This window comes from Taudactylus pleione, unplaced genomic scaffold (assembly GCF_031769625.1).
Source record: "Taudactylus pleione unplaced genomic scaffold, aTauple2 ptg000154l, whole genome shotgun sequence".
NCBI classification, from domain to species: Eukaryota; Metazoa; Chordata; class Amphibia; order Anura; family Myobatrachidae; genus Taudactylus; species Taudactylus pleione.
Genome location: NW_028284556.1, coordinates 1,176,542 through 1,195,152, shown reverse-complemented (window position 1 = coordinate 1,195,152; position 18,611 = coordinate 1,176,542). Strand labels below are relative to the sequence as shown.

The 18,611-nt window shown below is 40.2% G+C and overlaps 1 protein-coding gene across 1 annotated transcript in view; it reads right to left on the bottom strand.

Annotated features, from left to right (window-relative positions):
• THBS2 (thrombospondin 2) overlaps window positions 1-18,611 on the bottom strand; it is a 105,598-nt gene that overhangs the window by 54,347 nt on the left and 32,640 nt on the right. Inside the window, exons 4-5 of the mRNA XM_088474333.1 lie at window positions 18,351-18,435; window positions 4,017-4,204 (exon numbers count right to left, since the gene is read on the bottom strand). Of these exons, the coding sequence (XP_088330459.1) occupies window positions 4,017-4,204; window positions 18,351-18,435 (273 nt within the window). The remainder of the gene's footprint in view (window positions 1-4,016; window positions 4,205-18,350; window positions 18,436-18,611) is intronic.

Genomic DNA, 18,611 nt, shown 5'->3' with positions numbered 1-18,611 from the left:
TACCTATGTGTGTGCAGCCCATGTTTAGTGCACTGTTACTGTTTATAAAAGTAAGATACTTTTAAAATAGTGCAACCCCGGCCCCAAAGGCAGTGAGAGGTTAAAATGAAGCCATAGTGGCAGTGCAAGAGAGCAGGGGTTTATTTAGGAAGTGTCAGGTTGTAAAAGCCAAAACTTTTGTTCGTGTTTATGCCCAATATTTAAAAGGGCAGTGCTTTTACTAGCTGTGTCTTGCTAGTAAAAGCACTAACCTTTTAAATATCGGGCATAAACACAAACAGAAGTGTCAGGTTTTACAACCCGACACTTCGTAAATAAACCCCCCTGGTGTGTATATGATGTTGCACACAATGTTAGCACAAAGAAAAGCCAGCATGAGATGCAGACAGTTCCAGAGAGATCACTAAAAGAGGGAACAGTGAGGCACGTAATAACAGATTAGAATACGGACATTAGTGGAAGAGTTAGGCCCGTATTCAATTAGAGGCGAAAAGTCCACGGAAAAGTATCCCGGATTATGTCATTTCGCCAGGCGGAAAGTTTCCGCTGTATTCAATTCCAAAGACTTTTCGCGTTCAATGCAATGTAATCGCCGGAAAAGTTTCGCCTATGAATAGCAGGCAGAAAAAAATGCAGAATTGCGGTTTTGGGGTGCAAACTTTGGGAAACCCCCCTGCACCCTTGGGACCATCCCCCAAAGATAAACTGTGTAAAAAATAAATAAATTTAGAACACCCCAAAAAAGTACTTTCAATTTGGGGGTGAAAAAGATCAAAGTTGGGGGACAAACTTAAAAACTAACGAAATACACTTCTGGGGGTCCCCAAGTATGGGGCAGGTGTTTTTTTGTTTGCAGGAGCTTGCGTCAGGTGGATTTTTTCCGTGTGTTAAAACTTCACTTTACTAACTTAAAAATATGCAAGCACCCATTTTCAAGTACCCCAAATTTGCTGGGAGTAGTTATTTTCTCAAAAAAATATTGCTTAATGCTATTCTTCACCACTTGTGTTAATGCGCTAAATGGAACCAATTGTCACAACTTCAGTACCCCAAATACCTTCATTAGGGCTAATCGGGGGCATCTATAGTGATCCCCAATGTTAGTGCATCTTTTGGGGGTGTCAGGCTGGTTTCTCTGTTTTGACAGCACTTTCCGCCTGTTATAGTTTCGCAGGGTTTGGAATTGAATAGGGCAAAAAGCGGGGGGGCGCACGAAAAGTCAATTTGCCAAAAACACGTGATGTAGACGGCGAAATTATAGCGGCTAATTGACTACAGGCCTTAGTCTGAGACATTGCTGTGGAGCACTTACTAGTCATGTTAGTCAGAGAATTACTGGGACTGATGGGCAATACTAAATTGCTGCCATTGTCAGGAGCCTTGTCAGAAATCTTCCCAAGGACTGGAAGCTAATGTCCCTACACCATTCAGAAAGCAGGGTGCTCTAATCACTGCTCCGTAATAACCTTGCTATTAAGACACATTGCTAGCACAGACATAGTGCCAACACTAATACTGTGTTTTTAAAGATGCAGTGAGAGTGAGATATTGCAGCCTCTAACATAGCTTATAAGCAGAGGTCTAGTAAATCATCTGCTGTAAAGGTAATATTACTTTCAGCCTGAGAGGTCCAGACCCAACAAATAGAGAAAACACAGTGCACCAAAGAAGGAGTGGCCACACTTTAGTTCAGAACTCTTTATTGATGAACTACTGGTCGATATATAATTACTTACTAGTTAATGTCATTATAAGTGAGTGAACGTGAGTAACCATGTGGGGAAGAGGTTAAATGAGTCTGAGGTAAGGCAATGTTTGAGGTCATAGGGTGTAGGAGGGTAGCTAGGGTATTCAAGGTTAAGGGAGATTGGGTTTGTTAATTTACGAGGACCACAAGTATTGTATATTTCTAGAGCATTAGTAAGGGTAGAGAGAAGTTATTACTATGAACAAATATTTTAATATGTTTATGAAAGGAGAGGTAGTGTAATTGTTGGAGAGAGTGTTGGGTGATTTCATCAATCTACTTAGAAGGGGGTTTAACATTTCCATGAAGTAGGTGTTAAGTGCTAATACAATGATTGTAAACAGTATTGATGTTATTTTGATATTTAATTTACATTTTTATATTGTTCAGAAATTTAGTTTTATTATTTTTTAATAAAATTCACAATCCATATATTTAATTTGTTTTTGCTAACAAGTGTCCTTGTTTGTTAATTTATTGGGTAAGAGGAGGAACCAGGTTCATCACACCTTCCCTGAGATGACCCCAGATGAACCCCCTGGAAAGAAAAGTGCATGGGTGGAGGCACTGCCAGGAAGCGGAATCACCCCTCAGCATCAGTAGTTTATACCATTGCAACCCCAGCACACTGCCAGAGAAAGAAGATACCATGTAAGCAGTTATTACATGAAGATTTTCTGTCGCTTCTCATCCCACTCATACAATATTTCGGTTCACACAGTTCATCAAAAAAAACCACCAGCTGTCTGGCATTACTGGCCATTGTAGAGGTACCTAGTGATAGCAGCACAGACGGTGTAATGGTTAGCATTACTGTCCATTGTAGGAGGTACCCAGTGATAACTGTGGGGGATTTAAAAAGATTAAAGTAAAGGAAAAATATAGTTTTGCCCATAGCTACCAATCAGATTTTTCTTTTCATTTCTTAACTGTTCCTGATAATGACAGAATGAGTTTTTGGCTTTGGAATGGGAAATGCATCTTTTTTCATTAGTACTAGTTTTCATAAGAATGTAAATGCACAGTCAGTGTTTAGGCCCCCATACATCAGAGATTGAATGCAGCAATCGTGTAATTTGCAATCGATTGTGTATAAAAATATTTCCCTTTTTCAATCGATTGTGGCAATTCTGCAATCTGCAATGGATTGAAAAAGGGAAAGATTTTTATACACAATCGATTGCAAGTTGCACGATTGCTGCAATCAATCTCTGATGTATGGGGGCCTTTTGTTACAGTAGATGCTTGTTAGATGCTCTGTCACTCTGAGTAGAGTTTTATACCAGTCACCGTCATTACCACCACTGTTGCCACTGTTGTCATTTTAGGTGTTAACAATTATGCTTTGAAAATCTCTATGACCTAGTCAAGTACTGGATATAATTTATTTTCTTTAACGATTTGTCACCAGCATCATGTTTCATAGATTTTTCATGAGTATAATACTTCTCCCTCCCACTGATATTATGATACCTGCTTGCAATGCAGGAGATAGTGTATTCATGTATATTATAGGTCTCTATAAAGTTTGGTCCATAGTTCAAACTTTTATTGGTCTTCTACCTTATATTATTGTCCTAATTTGGGGTTAGGAGCAAATCCATTTTGAAGGTGCAATATTGTATCTTGGCAAAGCCATGTTACGCTGCAAGGGTGTAAATCTAAAACGTACGTACAGATGCGATGGTGCCAAAGGTTTTGCCACCAGGTGGTGAGGGGGAAGCAGCAACTACAAATCACTGACCCATGCAAGTCCTCTTCACCCCCGAGGCCTCTCTTCAGCTGGTGCATGTGCAGTTGGCACATGTGCCTGACTGCACATACTTAGAAGAGGCTGTGCTCTGCTCTTTAGAAAGCAAAGTAGGTGCCCTGGATTATAGAGCGGCATTGCAGAGCTCAACATAAAGTTTGCTATGGCGGCTCAACCCCAGTGGACCGATTTACATTTGGGAGCTGGATGTGTTCTAGCGAAACTCTACAGTGCAGTGTAAAAATAAAGTTGACCAATATTTCCGTGCTACTGTACATGGAATTGTAGGCAGAGTTTTCCTTATATGCTAGCAAAATAAGGAAAATTATTTTTGCGCCATTTGCATCTTAACATGATTTATCCAGCTACAAAATCACACCCCTATGCTGTATTTGTTCCTAACTAAATGAGGTTCTATGTTTTTTAAAATTAATTGGTATTGTTCAGGCATAATCAGTTGTTACTTGTTATACTGAGTAATTGTCTGTATCAAATAACCTGTTGATAAATGAAACTTACCACTTTTTGGAGATTATCAAGCAGATTGTTGACAACATGGCGAATGCTGGACAACTCTGTGAACATCTTCCCTAACTCTTCACAAGACCGGTCACAAAAGTCCACCTGCCTATCTTCCTTTTTCCCAACATATTCCGAGATGGGGGAGAGATGGATCATTTCCGTTCTCTCACTGATTGCATTATCACCTAGGAAGATGGAAATTTGCTCTGAGTTTTATACGGAAATGCAATTACCACGCTAACTGTCCTAACAAATAGCAATAACATTGTATATATTTGCTTGCAAGAAAAGAATCACCTGTTTCTCATTAAAAGGTCAATACTACAGCAAGGAAAGAAATGTAATGTGACAGGGTCTGACCCTGCTAAACCCTCTGACACCTTACATGTGCATTTTGAGACAAAAGTCTTTTTGTTTAATGCGGTTTATGTAGAAAATGCTAAATCTTTAATATACACATCATTAACATATATTTATAGAAAAATATTTAAAATAGATTAATTATACCATATACAAAGTTTCTGGTATAAAACAGATTAATATTTGAAAATCTATGGACATACTGTATATTCGAAGACCTCTCCAAAAGATATGTCAGCTTATTAGTATAAGTACCAACCATTGAAACAACACCACAGACTGGGTAGGACAGATGACAGGATAGGGCAACTCGCTGAAGCTAGCAGGAGCATGCCATGATGAGTTACGGGTAGGCTTGCCAAAATAATATGAACAATGCTGAATTCCCCCTTGAGCAGGCTGATGAAGAGACAGGCCAAGTGGCATTTTCATTCTCGACCAATAATTCGGCACCAACCAAGCAAAAGCAGACATATTTCTAACAACTCCCCATGAAAGACCAGGCAATGTGGCAAAAGAATACAGCATGCCATGTCCTTATGCAGTTTGTGTTCAGTGGCAGCACAGGACAGAGGAAAAGGAGCACAGGACTTCAGTGCAGACGGGACTATCTAGTGCATTCTGTGTAGAGGCGACGGAGAACAGCTGAAAGGATGTAAAACAGTGTAGCAAGCATATGACCAATCAGAGAAAGCTTTTTGCATGGTTGAATGCAGGGCCGTAAGGAGGGCAGAATCGGTCATGTTCACCCACCGCTGCAACCGACACCCTGCTCCTTCTCCCGTACTGTATTGGGAGAGAGGTCATGACATCTTCCACAGTGCTGTGGGATCTGTACTGCCATCGGAGCTTCCTTAGGGCACTCCGAGCAGCATCCTAGTTACCAGGTGATGGTGTCAACATCCACCCACCCCCAGTGGCGTACTTTATAATGGGGGCGGGTGCGTCACAAGATGCACTGGTGCCCTGTTATGTGGCTGGTTGAAAGTAGTCAAGCGTGGTGGGAGATAATGTGATGATGGAGCCTACGTAAGATCTACAGATGTGTCCTGCTACATCTTTGTCGATTGCGCTACAAATGTGTGCACGCATCACGCCATTCGATTACCCGCAGCAGCATACGCTACGCTATGGCGCACACTGCAATCACACCATGCATTCCTATGGCGGCACGGGTGCGAACACAGTGCGCAGATCTGCTCGTGTATGCAGCAAAGAAGTAGCAGGACACATCTGTATATATAGCAAATCTGAATTGGGTCAGAAAAGTGACTTACATATTGTACAATTATGTACTCCCAGAGGGGAACCAAGAAGGCCTTCCAACCATCTGGGCATCTCCTTGACATTTTGAGAGAGTAACTATGTAATTACAAGTTGAGTCTCCCATATCTGAAATGTATTTTTGACTTTTCCATATTTTGGAATATTTCATACTATAATTAGATATCTTGGGGATGGGACCCAAGTCTAAACACGAAATGCATTTATGTTCCATTACACCTTATACACATAGCCTGAGGGTAATATACCATTTTTTTTTTTGTGCATGTAACAAAATTTGTGTACATACACGACATTCATTTAAGTTTCAAATAAACCTTATACACATAGGGCCTGATTCAGCAAGGATTGCTATTATGCTAGAACACACGCAAATCAGTTGCTAATATCAGCTGTGAAAAACACATCTCCATATACTTGGGCAATATAATGAAATAATCGATAACATCGAGTAACATTGGACCCACACGCACAGTTAAGGCAGGTCAGACCTCACTAAGGAATTGCTAATTTCTGTACACACTATGAGGCCTCAGGCTGCGTATGGTATTGCAGTGGCTAATTTATGCACGTCTGCGTTCGTCTGACCACCCCCCATCACCATCTACAAACGGCACCTCCTGTCAGTTAATGTACTCTGGGTCTGCGTAGTCTCTGTAAATGCAGTTCCCATCACAAATTGCTATTTTGCACACGCGCACTGCGATGCATACACATGCGCTATGTGAATTAATCGACCAATTGCGTGCGTCTTTGCTACTGCGATCCTTGCTGAATCAGGCCCATAGTCTGAAGGAAATTTTATACAATTATTTAATAATTTTGTGCAAGATAAAAAAAATGTGTACATTAAACCATCAGAAAGCAAAGGTCAGTCTGTGCTCTTAATAATTTTACATTTTAGATCATTTTGGATTTCTGAATTTCGGATAAGATATCCAACCTCATCAAAGTAAGATACAGTATGTGGTGTTACACACTTTTGTATTATCTAAGCTACATTAAACTCACTTATCAGGCCTGACCAGACAATTACTCTGGGTACGTGACCACGTAGAGGGCCACACTGAGGAGGGCGCCACCTGCCGCATCCGGCAATGGGCAATGACAGGGCATACTCACTGCAGATCTTTCCTGCTGCTTCTCATTAATGAAACGCCTGAGGTTCAGAGAAGCGCTAGTTGAGCCCTGATTGGAGGAGCCCAGCACATATGCTCCTCTGATCCGAGCAGGGGGTGGGGCTACACAGGCTTATTAACTGTTCAGTTCAGACAGCATGGAGAATGAGGCAACTGCTTGAAGCTCCACAAGGTGAGAGGGGATGAGACTACAAGGGAACACATTCTAAGTGTGTGTTTGAATAGCTCTATATGTAACCCTAGCTCTATATGTAACCCTTCTGTGTGTCTCTATATGTAACTCTGCCTGTATGTGTGTATATTATCTCTATGTGTAACCCTTCTGTATGTGTGTGTAGTATTATTATCATTATTATCCTTTATTTCTATGGTGCCACAGGGGTTCCACAGTGCCTTACAAAGTACAAAAACAATTCTGCATAACAAGATAACAGTAACTTACAGTACAAGACAATGCAGGACAAGTACATGGAATATAAACATTTCTGCAACAGCTGTCTAAACCCTCAAATACTGTAAGTACGGTGGCAGAAGTAAAGGGGTATGTGCTGAAGGTAATAATAAGGGAAGGAAAAGTACATGGGGACAAGGGCCCTGCTAGTGAGAGCTTACATTCTAGGGTAGGGGGAGACAGACAAGGGTGACATAGATGGGGTAGATAGTGAGCATGGGACAGAGTGTTAGAATGAGAGACGGAAGACTTTGAGGAAGAAGTATTACAGAGAGGTGGAAAGTCTGACAGGGAGAGGTAGAAAATTCCAGAGGTACTGTAGAGAGCAGCTGTGGCAACATTTTGGTGGTAGTTATGGGTAGAAATAGTATGTCTATATGTAACCTTGCCTGTGTATGTGTCTATATGTAATCTTGCCTGTATGTGTATGTATATCTTTATATGTAACCCTTCTGTGTCTCTCTATATCTAACCCTGTCTGTATGTGTCTCTATATGTAACCCTTCTGTATCTCTCTATATCTAACCTTGTCTTGTATGTGTGTCTATATTTAACCCTGTATGTATGTGTGTATGACTCATATGTAAACTTGCCTCCATATGTGTGTTTATGTCTTCATATGTAACCCTGTCTGTATGTGTATATATGTCTCTATTTGCAACCCTTCTGCGTGTATCTCTATATAACCTTGTCTGTATGTGTGTATGTCTATACGTAACACTGTCTGTATGTGTGTGCATGTTTCTGTATGTAACTCTGCCTGTATGTGTGTGTGTATGTCTTTCTATGTATTGCTGCCTGTATGTGTGTCTATTTTTTTTCATGTGAAGCCTATGTGTTTGATTTTTTAAGTCCTGTGGGGGCCAATGTGTTTGTTTTTTTCTTATCTGTTGCAATGTTTTTTTTTTCATGTCAAGCTAATGTGTTTACACACTTTTGATGAATTTTCACATTTTTGGAAGAACACTGTCAGAACTTTTTGGTTACAATACCACTGGCAAGACTGAGCAATTGTTACACGGTACACAGGAACATTCACAAGAAAACCTTTTATAGAGTAATTTAGGTATGCTGCCAAGCAGAGCGTAACCAGACCTTTTGGTGTCCTGGGCTAGTTAAAGCATATTCACACACACCCCCCCCCTCCATTTTTCAAATAGGTACATAAGACAAGCGGCTGAAAAAGGGGCAAGGCCTCATAGGGAAAGAGCATGACAAATCTGATTTGTCCTGTATGATGATGTAGGAGTACCCAATCTCATTGTACCACTGTTATCCAGGTGTCACTGCCAAATACAGTGTGAATCCAATGGTTGCAGTGTTAATACTTAATAATTATGCAGTATAACTCACCAGCTCTAGATGCGCTGGTAAAGCTGCACTTGCAGCAGGACTGGTCCATCAGAACAGCCGTGCACAAGCATGGAGCCGGCAGTCTAGATCACTGAATTCACAGGCCCGAATAGCTCCCCTGTGCCATGGCACATGTCACACCACCCTAGGAATGGCCCTGCTTCCATGATTTTCTGTACATTAGTTAGGGGGGATTCAATTATCAGCAATAATTTACCATGGGTAAACAAGGGTTGTAGCCGCTGGCTTTAAGCCCTGGAGCTATTCAGCTATGTGATACCCCATCAAAACATTGTGTTTAAGCCTGTGGTGGGTATCACTAATGTATTTAAAACCCCTATAAAAACGAAATATATGTACTGGTGCAGGTAATATGACGTGAGTCAGCAGCAGGTCACATGACTTGGAAGCTGCTGGAAGGAACTGCAGGAGGCTGAGGGGGACACTTATTACAGTTACAGAGGGCATCTCCTGAGGTAAAGGACAGTTAGTGAGTCCTTAGGGAGCGCGCTAAGAGTGGGGACCTGCGTCCATTCCATAATACCCGGTGAGAGCAGGCAGTCCGGAGGCGTAGTGTAGCAGATGTCTTCCCTTGAAGCTGATGGAAAGGTGGACTCTTGTCCCTACCTCACAGGCAGTGGGTGACAGGCACACAGGTAGGATCTGCCCAGGAGAGCGACTAGCTGGTGAGGAATTTAGTGTCATATTCAGCAAACATGGCCTGACACCTCCTCACTACACTCCATCTGACAGCCAGCACACGTAACTGGTGATAGGTTAAACAGCATGCAAGTTAGCTTCAACTTCAGGAAAGGACTCGGTAAACCAGCAGATACTTTTCCCTCAATAAATAGCTTCTTCAGGAAAAACAAGACCTAAAACAGCCTATCAACTATAGTTAATTAAGAGGTAATTGAACTGCATGAGAGGGAGAGAGCATCATATATGTAAAAAAAAGTGCTAGTACTCCAGCAGTTACAGAGAATAAATAAACCCTTCAATTAATGCTACATCATCTTCAAGAGAACAAGTAAATTTCCAGGTCCGGGCCTTCACCGTCCAAATTACAGTATGATTACTCCAAGTTGTCACAGGCACAATATTATGTCATAGTAGCTTATTATAGACACAGTAACTCTACTCACACTTTAGGATAACATTGGTTTCTTCAAATGTGCACCAACAAAAAGAGGCCTGTCCAGGTTATATTCATATAATTTAAAACTGTATTATAATTTATGTGTTGCTGATGCTTAACATAGTAACAGTATTTTGTTGGAGATTGATATCTTGTTGAGCTTGTATATTGTTACTAACCTTTAACCTTACAGTACAAGCAAAGAAACATTCCTGTTTAATAAACATTTATTCTGTGCAAAGTGTGTATCATTAGAAACCATTGTTATTGAAAAGAAAGTGATTGATCTTGAATATATCCTTTTCTTTCTGAGTTCTGTTGAATTTGAATAAAGAAAAATATAATTAAGGATACACCGTATCTTTCTGTATTTGAGCTAGTACTATACCTGTATGATCCTCATTACCTCTCTGCTATGTCAAGAAGAACCAAAAGAATCATCCAAATTTGGTAAGAGTGGAAGTATCACATAAAACCTTTGCAATACCTGTTGGGTATTCCAGCTAGAGCTCCTTTTTCGTGCCTGGTAAATTACAGTGTTACCGCGCGTTAACCCATAGAATTTGGGATAAGTTCCCGGATCTATGGCTTAACATGGTTGTGGCACCCTCAAACAGGCTATTTAACAGCACCAGGCTAAAAAAAATCTTTGCTAACTGCAGCCTGTGGGCTGCCTTTGGCTCTAATGGAATAACCTCACTGCTTCAATGAGCCTGCGGTAAATTACATTGGCTAATTGAATTCCCCCCTTGGTCTGCTCTTTGGGAAGGATTCTCCTATCTCTAACTAAAATTGTTATTTACAAATTACCGTGCTATATTGTGCTTTCCAGCTTTCCACCAGGGATGACAAAAATTGTAGCCCTCCATACAGTACATAAGGATAACACGTTGGACAAAAATAAAGGCGGAAACTATTGAGTGGGAATGAGATCTACTGAACACAATGGTTCTTTTTTGCACTTATTCCATATAATGTTTGTAGAAAATATTCAATGTTTTTCTAAGAACTCACTTTTTAAAAATATATTATATGGTATTATCCAAGCCTCTGCTCAACTGTTTCTTAGGAACACACTATCCCTACAGAGCACATGTAATTGTGTACATGTGTACAAATAATCATTTACGCATATGCTGTAATATTAAAAACAGATTATAGACCCCTACAGTGTCTGCCATAACATATGGATTTGTCCTTTTACCTTACCTAATGGAACCCTTGAGATATAAATGACTGCAAATGCAAAAAGTTATCCAGCATGAAAAATAGATTTATAGTTTAACTATCTAGAACAGGAGTTCTAATCCTTTCACTTCCAAGACCCACATTATGTGAGTGAATAAGCTTTGCAATCGATTACTCAGTTTAGAACAAATAATGTCTTTCCTCTTCATGTCACCATTTTGTTTTAATTTTTACTAAATAAGCAATTAAATAATAAATAAATAGAAGTATCTATAACTAATATAAATACATAGAATAAATACCATGTATGATTAATAATTTGTATTAATGTCATGGGTGTTTCTTAATAGAACTATTTAGTCCCACAGTAAAATGTTGAAGGGAGTCTTTCAGTCTTATTCCATTCAACTCCCACCTAAAACCCAATCTATCATTAGCCCATTTTATATTTTTGCAGTGTTACCCTCTCTTAACTTAATAGTAAATTGCACAAGACATCTTGAATTTTTATTTAAATAGCACACACATATTTCACAGTGCTTTACAAAGAATATTACACTCATTAACATCCAGTCCCAGTGAAACCCAGATAATATATGTTCCCTATCACATGGAAATACATACACATTACAGCTAATATTTTTGGGAACACCTGGAGGAAACCCATGCACACACTGGACAACATCGCTCCTTTGGCGCACAATGTTACGAATCCAGTTAGAGGAAAGTTGAGACGATTGCATAAGTGCTGTGAGGCAGCATGCAATCTACTACACCATCTGTGCTGCCCATATAGCCCAGTTTACTATATTAATGTTTAGAATGCATCCTACAGATGTGTTTTCACACATCTAGCCTCAATATGCCACATGATGCAAGATGCCTAGTGCGAGTGAGGTACCAGGTCCTGTGCAACTCTACTAGCATCGAGTGTCTATTTTGCATCTTGATCACAATGAGATGTGACGAGGACACTCCAGGAGACTGTACTGATTAATTAAATACGTGACACTTGTATATCTGTGTGCGACTGAGTTTCTGAATCTGTATACGACGTGCTCCTTAGAATAGTAGTAATTTGCTATAGGAAGAGGAGTAAAATAATTATGTAACAGGACACACGCTTAGCAAGCAATGATCTACATTAAAACATAACTTTTATTCAAATAACAATAATTAAAAAAAATATTTGAATAAAAGTTATATGTTAATATAGATCATAGATTGATAATAGAGTGTTCTCCATTATAGATTACTTTTTTTTCTCTTCCTATTGCTAATATTTTTATAAATTGTTGAATTAACTATAGAGATATATAGGAACAGAGTAAAATAGGGTACCATAGGAGAAATGATTTTCCTGGGGTTAAGCACTTGGTGATGACAGAACCTTAGGATTAGGCCCATTGCCGCTTCATAAACAGATCCCATAATATAAAGTAACACTGAGGAGAATACAATGGTACAGAAAGGAAATTAGGATCTGATAACTGGATGATCAGTTGGATGATCTGCTAACTTTCAGATCTTCAAGCAATCATCAAGTATAGTTGACCATAAATTACTTACCCCCAGCCAGGTGTGCTGCTGCTCCCATCCAGTCCCCTGCTTCCAAGAATGCTGAAGTCTCTTAAACTCTTCATCCATATCTTCCATCCTTTCAGTGTAAAACTCTGGCAGGCACAGGTCAGATACAGAGGGACCTAAGATGGACAGATATCTCTTGGGGTGTGGAATGTTAGTTCGACAGTTCTGATGCCGCTATGCATAAGGTCGACATAATAATGTCGGCATGGTTGAAACATCTTTATGCAGCATGTTGACATCGACCAGCGGTTCCAGCACAGATGTGTGACTCAGTGGCATTCCGGTGAGAATTTTCCCCCTATCCCTAAATCCTACCCCTTACCCTAGTCCCAAACCCTAAAAGCCACCTGGTCCTCGCAGCCTAACCATAACCTCTTCCTAGTGACTAACCTTAACACTCCCAGCAGCGCCTAAACCTAACTGTTGGCATTCTGATAATGATATTTCAGATGTCAACATTGTGAACATGTCAACATTCTGAGAATGGAAAATGGAAAATGGAAGCTCCAGGATAGACTACCTCTCCAAAAATAATCCACCCCTGGTTACACCACTGCATGCGCAGAAAAAAAAGAGTACATCTCAGTCTGCACCCATAACGAGAGAGAGAAAAGGTGGGCTGGCGTAGCCCGACTGCAATAAGGGCATGTTCATCCACCTATAGTACTATTACTAGGTAGAGGAAAATAAACCACACATGTGTATCTAAAGCTGGGTACACACTTGTCCAATGCTCAGGAGAACAGACCCCAGATCAGACTGTTTATGCAATCCTTCTGCAGACCTGGTCGCAGATTCTACATACAATCTATGCATACAAACTTGTCCAATATTCAGCAGACATTCAATCTGCATCTGCTGAAACAATCTGCTGAATGGATTGAATCACCATTCACACTCCTCCAGTCTTTGGCAGACCGGCTGCCACTCACTGGGATGAATTGGGAGAATAATTGGACAAACCACTCTTAGCAGCGTACACACTTCTAAATTGGTCTGATGATTGGCGATCTAGTCTCCAGATTCTTCAGCAGTTCAAAAGACCAAGATTGTATGAAACCAGTGGTACTGTGAGCTTACACACTTTACCAATGTCTGACAAACCAGTTGGTCTGAAGTTGGATTGGGTGAGAATTAGACAAGTGTGTACCCCGCTTTAGGAAGCATATCTTTTACTGCTACATCCCTTCTGGTGCAAGATTCCTGCTGATGGTGATTACCTTGTTGTACCTGTAACAAGAAATAATAATAACAAAAAAAATAGGTGTGCCCCCCCTTCCTCCCTCCCCCCCACACACACACCAAGAAAAACAGTGCACATGGCCAAAAGTTTTGAGAATGACACAAGTATTGTTTTTCACAAAGTCTGCTGCTTCAGTGTTTTTAGACCTTTTTGTCAGATGTTACTATGGTATACTGAAGTAAAATTATAAGCATTTCCTAAGTGTCAATGGCTTTTATTGACAATTTCATTAAGTTTATGCAAAGAGTCAATATATGCAGTGTTGACCCTTCTTATTCAAGACCTCTGCAATTCGCCCTGGCATGCTGTCAATCAACTTCTGGGCCACATACTGACCGATGGCCACCCATTCTTGCCTAATCAATGCTTGGAGTTTGTCAGAATTTGTTGGTTTTTGTTTGTCCACCCGCCTCTAGAGGATTGACCACAAGTTCTCAATGGGATTAAGGTCTGGGGAGTTTCCTGTTTCGAATGTCGAGCCACTTAGTTATCACTTTTGCCTTATGGCAAGGTGCTCCATCATGCTGCAAAAGGCATTGTTCATCACCAAACTGTGCTTGGATGATTGGGAGAAGTTGCTCTTGGAGGATGTTTTGGTACCATTCTTAGGAAAAATTGTGAGTGAGCCCACTCCCTTGGCTGAGAAGCAATCCCACACATGAATGATCTCAGGATGCTTTACTGTTGGCATGACACAGGACTGATGGTAGCGCTCACCTTTCCTTCTCCAGACAAGCATTTTTCCAGATGCCCCAAACAATCTGAAAGGGATTAATCAGAGAAAATAACTTTACCTCAGTCCTCAGCAGTCCAATCCCTGTACCTTTTGCAGAATATCAGTCTGTCCCTAAATTTTTCCTGGAGAGAAATGGCTTCTTTGCTGCCCTTCTTGACACCAGTCCATCCTCCAAAAGTCTTCGCCTCACTGTGCATGAAGATGCACCCACACCTGCCTGCTGCCATTCCTGAGCAAGCTCTGTACTGGTGGTGCCCCGATCTCGCAGCTGAATCAACTTTAGGAGACAGTCCTGGCACTTGCTGGATGTTCTTGGGCACCCAGAAGCCTTCTTCACAACTATTGAACCTATCACCTTGAAGTTCTTGAAGATCCGATAAATGGTTGATTTAGGTGCAATCTTACTAGCAGCAATATCCTTGCCTATGAAGCCCTTTTTGTGCAAAGCAATGATGACTGCACGTGTTTCCTTGCAGGAAACCATGGTTAACAGAGGAAGAACAATGATTTCAAGCTCCACCCTCCTTTTAATGCTTCCAGTCTGTTATTCTAACTCAATCACCATGACAAACTGTTCTCCAGCCTTGTTCTCGTCAACACTCTCACCTGTGTTAATGAAAGATCACTGACATGATGTCAGCTGGTCCTTTTGTAGCGGGGCTGAAATGCAGGGGAAATATTTTTGGGATTAAGCTCATTGTCATGGCAAAGACATGGCACAGGTCCCAGCATACCCAGCCCAGATGTGTATGATTGAGCATGCTGGCACTTTGCAGTATTAGCATAGCCATGGCTGCCAGGATGCTCTTTCATATTGAGGAATACTAGGATCGTTAGGGCTCCAAGGACAAATTAGATTTCACAAATAAAAACAACAAAAAAATATTTTTTCAATATGTTTTTTTTAAAACTAAAAACACCGCCACATAATCCTCTTTATCCAGGTAGTCTTGGGATCTGGTGGGTTACTCTTCAGTCCTTGTAGGCATTCTCAACTTGGCAAAATAAAAAAAACTTAACTGATCCCAACACGAATTACTAAAAAGTAACAAAGCACTGCTATCTAAACAGTGACGTTGACATCTTACACTATTAGCGTATCTTGATCAAGTTATGTATATTAATTTGTCTAATTTACGTAAAATAGGAATTTTAAGTAATATGCACAATGGCAGCACGTGGCTGTGTATATTTAGCAAATTTTCATTTTTTAAATGCAATTTACACCCACATTCTTATTGTACATTGCGCTGAAATCTGCACTAGGTGCACAAAGGTCCACAAGATTGTCAGAGCACTAGGCTCTACTACTGTAGTGAGCTATTTAATAGTAGAATTTATCATGGTTACAATACAAAAAAACTCTAGACTCATTTCCGCAGAAGGTCGCCAGATTTTCCTATAAAAAGTGGCACCCCAAACAGCATCGAACTAAATGTCTGTGATTTTGGTTATGTTCCATTTATCGTGCTAGTGAAATACAACAGTCCTGTTGTTTTAATAGTAATTACCTGCCTTCAAAGGATGGATGAAGTTACAGTCAATATAAATCTCTAGCTTGTGGAGACAAAACCATTAGTATCTCTTTGCCTCTAATCTGTCAATTACCTAATGATTTTGAAACTGATTATGGGCCTCTTAAAATCACAGTCTTCACATTATGTGGTTATCAGACAATGAAAGCAGCAGAAACAAGTTGCTCCTTGACCTACAAACAAGGTCCTATGAAAAATGTCTATCCCTTCAGGGAACGTTGTGAAGTTCTGTAAATTAGCATTACATCCACCACCTACCCCTGCTGAGCACTGGAATGCTATGTATTTGGAAATGCTCCTTTAGAATAATAAAGGGTTTTTATTGAGTAATGTTTTCTCCAGTAACTGGACTTCTATAAATCGCTTTTCACATACAGTAAACCAGTAGACCACACAGCAAACAATCAGTCCAAATTAAGTTTGGTATATATAATATGCAAGTTTTAATCCTGCACACTATTGGTAACTAGTTCACGTCACTTGCATGCTGGGTTTTGTATAACTTTATCTTCAATAGGAAAAAAATCTGACCATGTTTGAAAGCATGGAAAAGAGTAAGGAAACATGTTAAAGAAACGATATGCTATTATCTAGAGTATTCAACCATTTCCTGCTTTACTTGCTCTCTGAAGAAGAAAACAAATAGCAATGCAACAGCCTATTTAGTACTTCTTCATCAATGTAATTAATAGACTGCTGGATGATGAATATGGTGACGCCTAATGTATTTTTATGATGAGAATTATTTTGCAGGGCTTTCTTTGTGGTGGTACTAATACTAATTGGTACTGGAAACAAGAAGTTCTTCTGTCATTGCTAGAACTGGCATTACCAAACTCGTTCATTCCAGCTACTTTATAGACCAGGAAGGCACTGTCCTGGCTACATGACTATTAGCAGTACTGCTGCCGTATTTGTCATAGTACCAGCACCTTTTATTCATAGAAAAAAAACACTGATATTTACTATATAAAATCTATAACCAAAACCATCCAGGACAGTTTTAATTGTTTCTCAGCTTTGACCAAACACTGATAGGTTCAGTTCTCCATGTTAGAAGGACCTTCTTGAGGGGTGGGAGTTTGAAGTCTAAGGATGATGGCAGAACAAGACTGTGTAGAGGCATTATATGCTGCAATCGTGCCAACATGTTCAACCACATTCCTTATGAATATTCCTATCACTGACACAAAAATACAATATCTAGTAACATAACATTGTAATAATACCTCCCTACATGGGTGCAGCTAGGTGAGGAAGGCAGGGCATGCACACCAGATGACAGAAGAAGGGTGGTGCTCACAGAGGATGCAGACTTGTAGTGGCAGGGAGGGAACAGGGACAGCACACAGTTATCACCTCCCAGGGGCCATGCTCTGCAGAAATAGACTGCACACCCCTGTCTCCCCTGTCTGTCTGTGTATGACCCCAACTCCTCACTGACAGCAGCAGCCTCAGTGGTACCTGCTTGAGAGGAGCTGCTTCCTGTGTACTGCTGTGCTGTTTGGAAGCAACAAGAGAGGAGCAGATTCAATTAAAGAGATCTCCAACAGTAAGTTAAGGTATGGGGTGAGGAGTTGTTTGGTATAGTTTATGGTAAGTAATACTAAGAATAAAGGAGTTAAAGGGGTTCAAGATTCAATAAGGTTAATTAGGATTAAGGGCTTTATTTAGACTGAGGGATGTAATTATGAGTTTAATGCAGTCTGTATTATATGGTGGTCACTAATGCTGTCTGTATTAAATGGTGGTCACTAATGTTTGTATTATATGGCAGTCACTAATGCTGTCTGTAATATATATGATGGTCACTATGCTGTGTGTTGGATATGGCGGTCACTAATGCTGTGTGTAGTATGTGGCAGTCACTAATGCTGTCTGTAGCAAATGGTGGTCACTAATTCTGTGTGCAGTATATGTATGTCACTATGCTGTGTGTAGTATATGGAGATCACTAATGCTGTCTGTAGAATATGTACATCATAGAGGTAAAGGGTGACTACTATCCACTGGAATATTGAAGGGGGGAGAGTGTTGGGGGAGGCTGTAATGAGTCTTTGTCCCAGGTGACAGAAAGGCTAGCTTCACCCCTGCCTCCCTAAATGCTATATATAGAACTGTTTATATGATATATTTGGTGATCCAAGCAAAAGAAGTTGATTTCATAATAATGTATTATGCTTGTCAATTTCAAGGTGAACCTTGTAACATGGTTAATGTTAAGTTCATAGAACAGTCAGAATTTAGGATCAGGAGACAGGTAAATTACTAGTATTGTATAAAGGAAGACACCTGGCATGCACATAAATAGCTGTACCTCTGTGGCTTAGCTGACAACCTTTGTTCCTCAAAACATCTTCAAGTGAAGTGTCAAATATTAAGCGAACATTTTGAAGCAGTCCCTACAGATGTAATTAAAAACAGATTAACTCAGAGAGCTTGCATTAAACAATGGCTTCATGTATCAAAGCAACTGAGTCTGAAGCAAATGACATTATATACAATATATATGTAAAGTTCTTAAAAATAACAGTGCTACATAATTGTGCATGTGTAGTAACCCTCTGCGCAAAAAGTT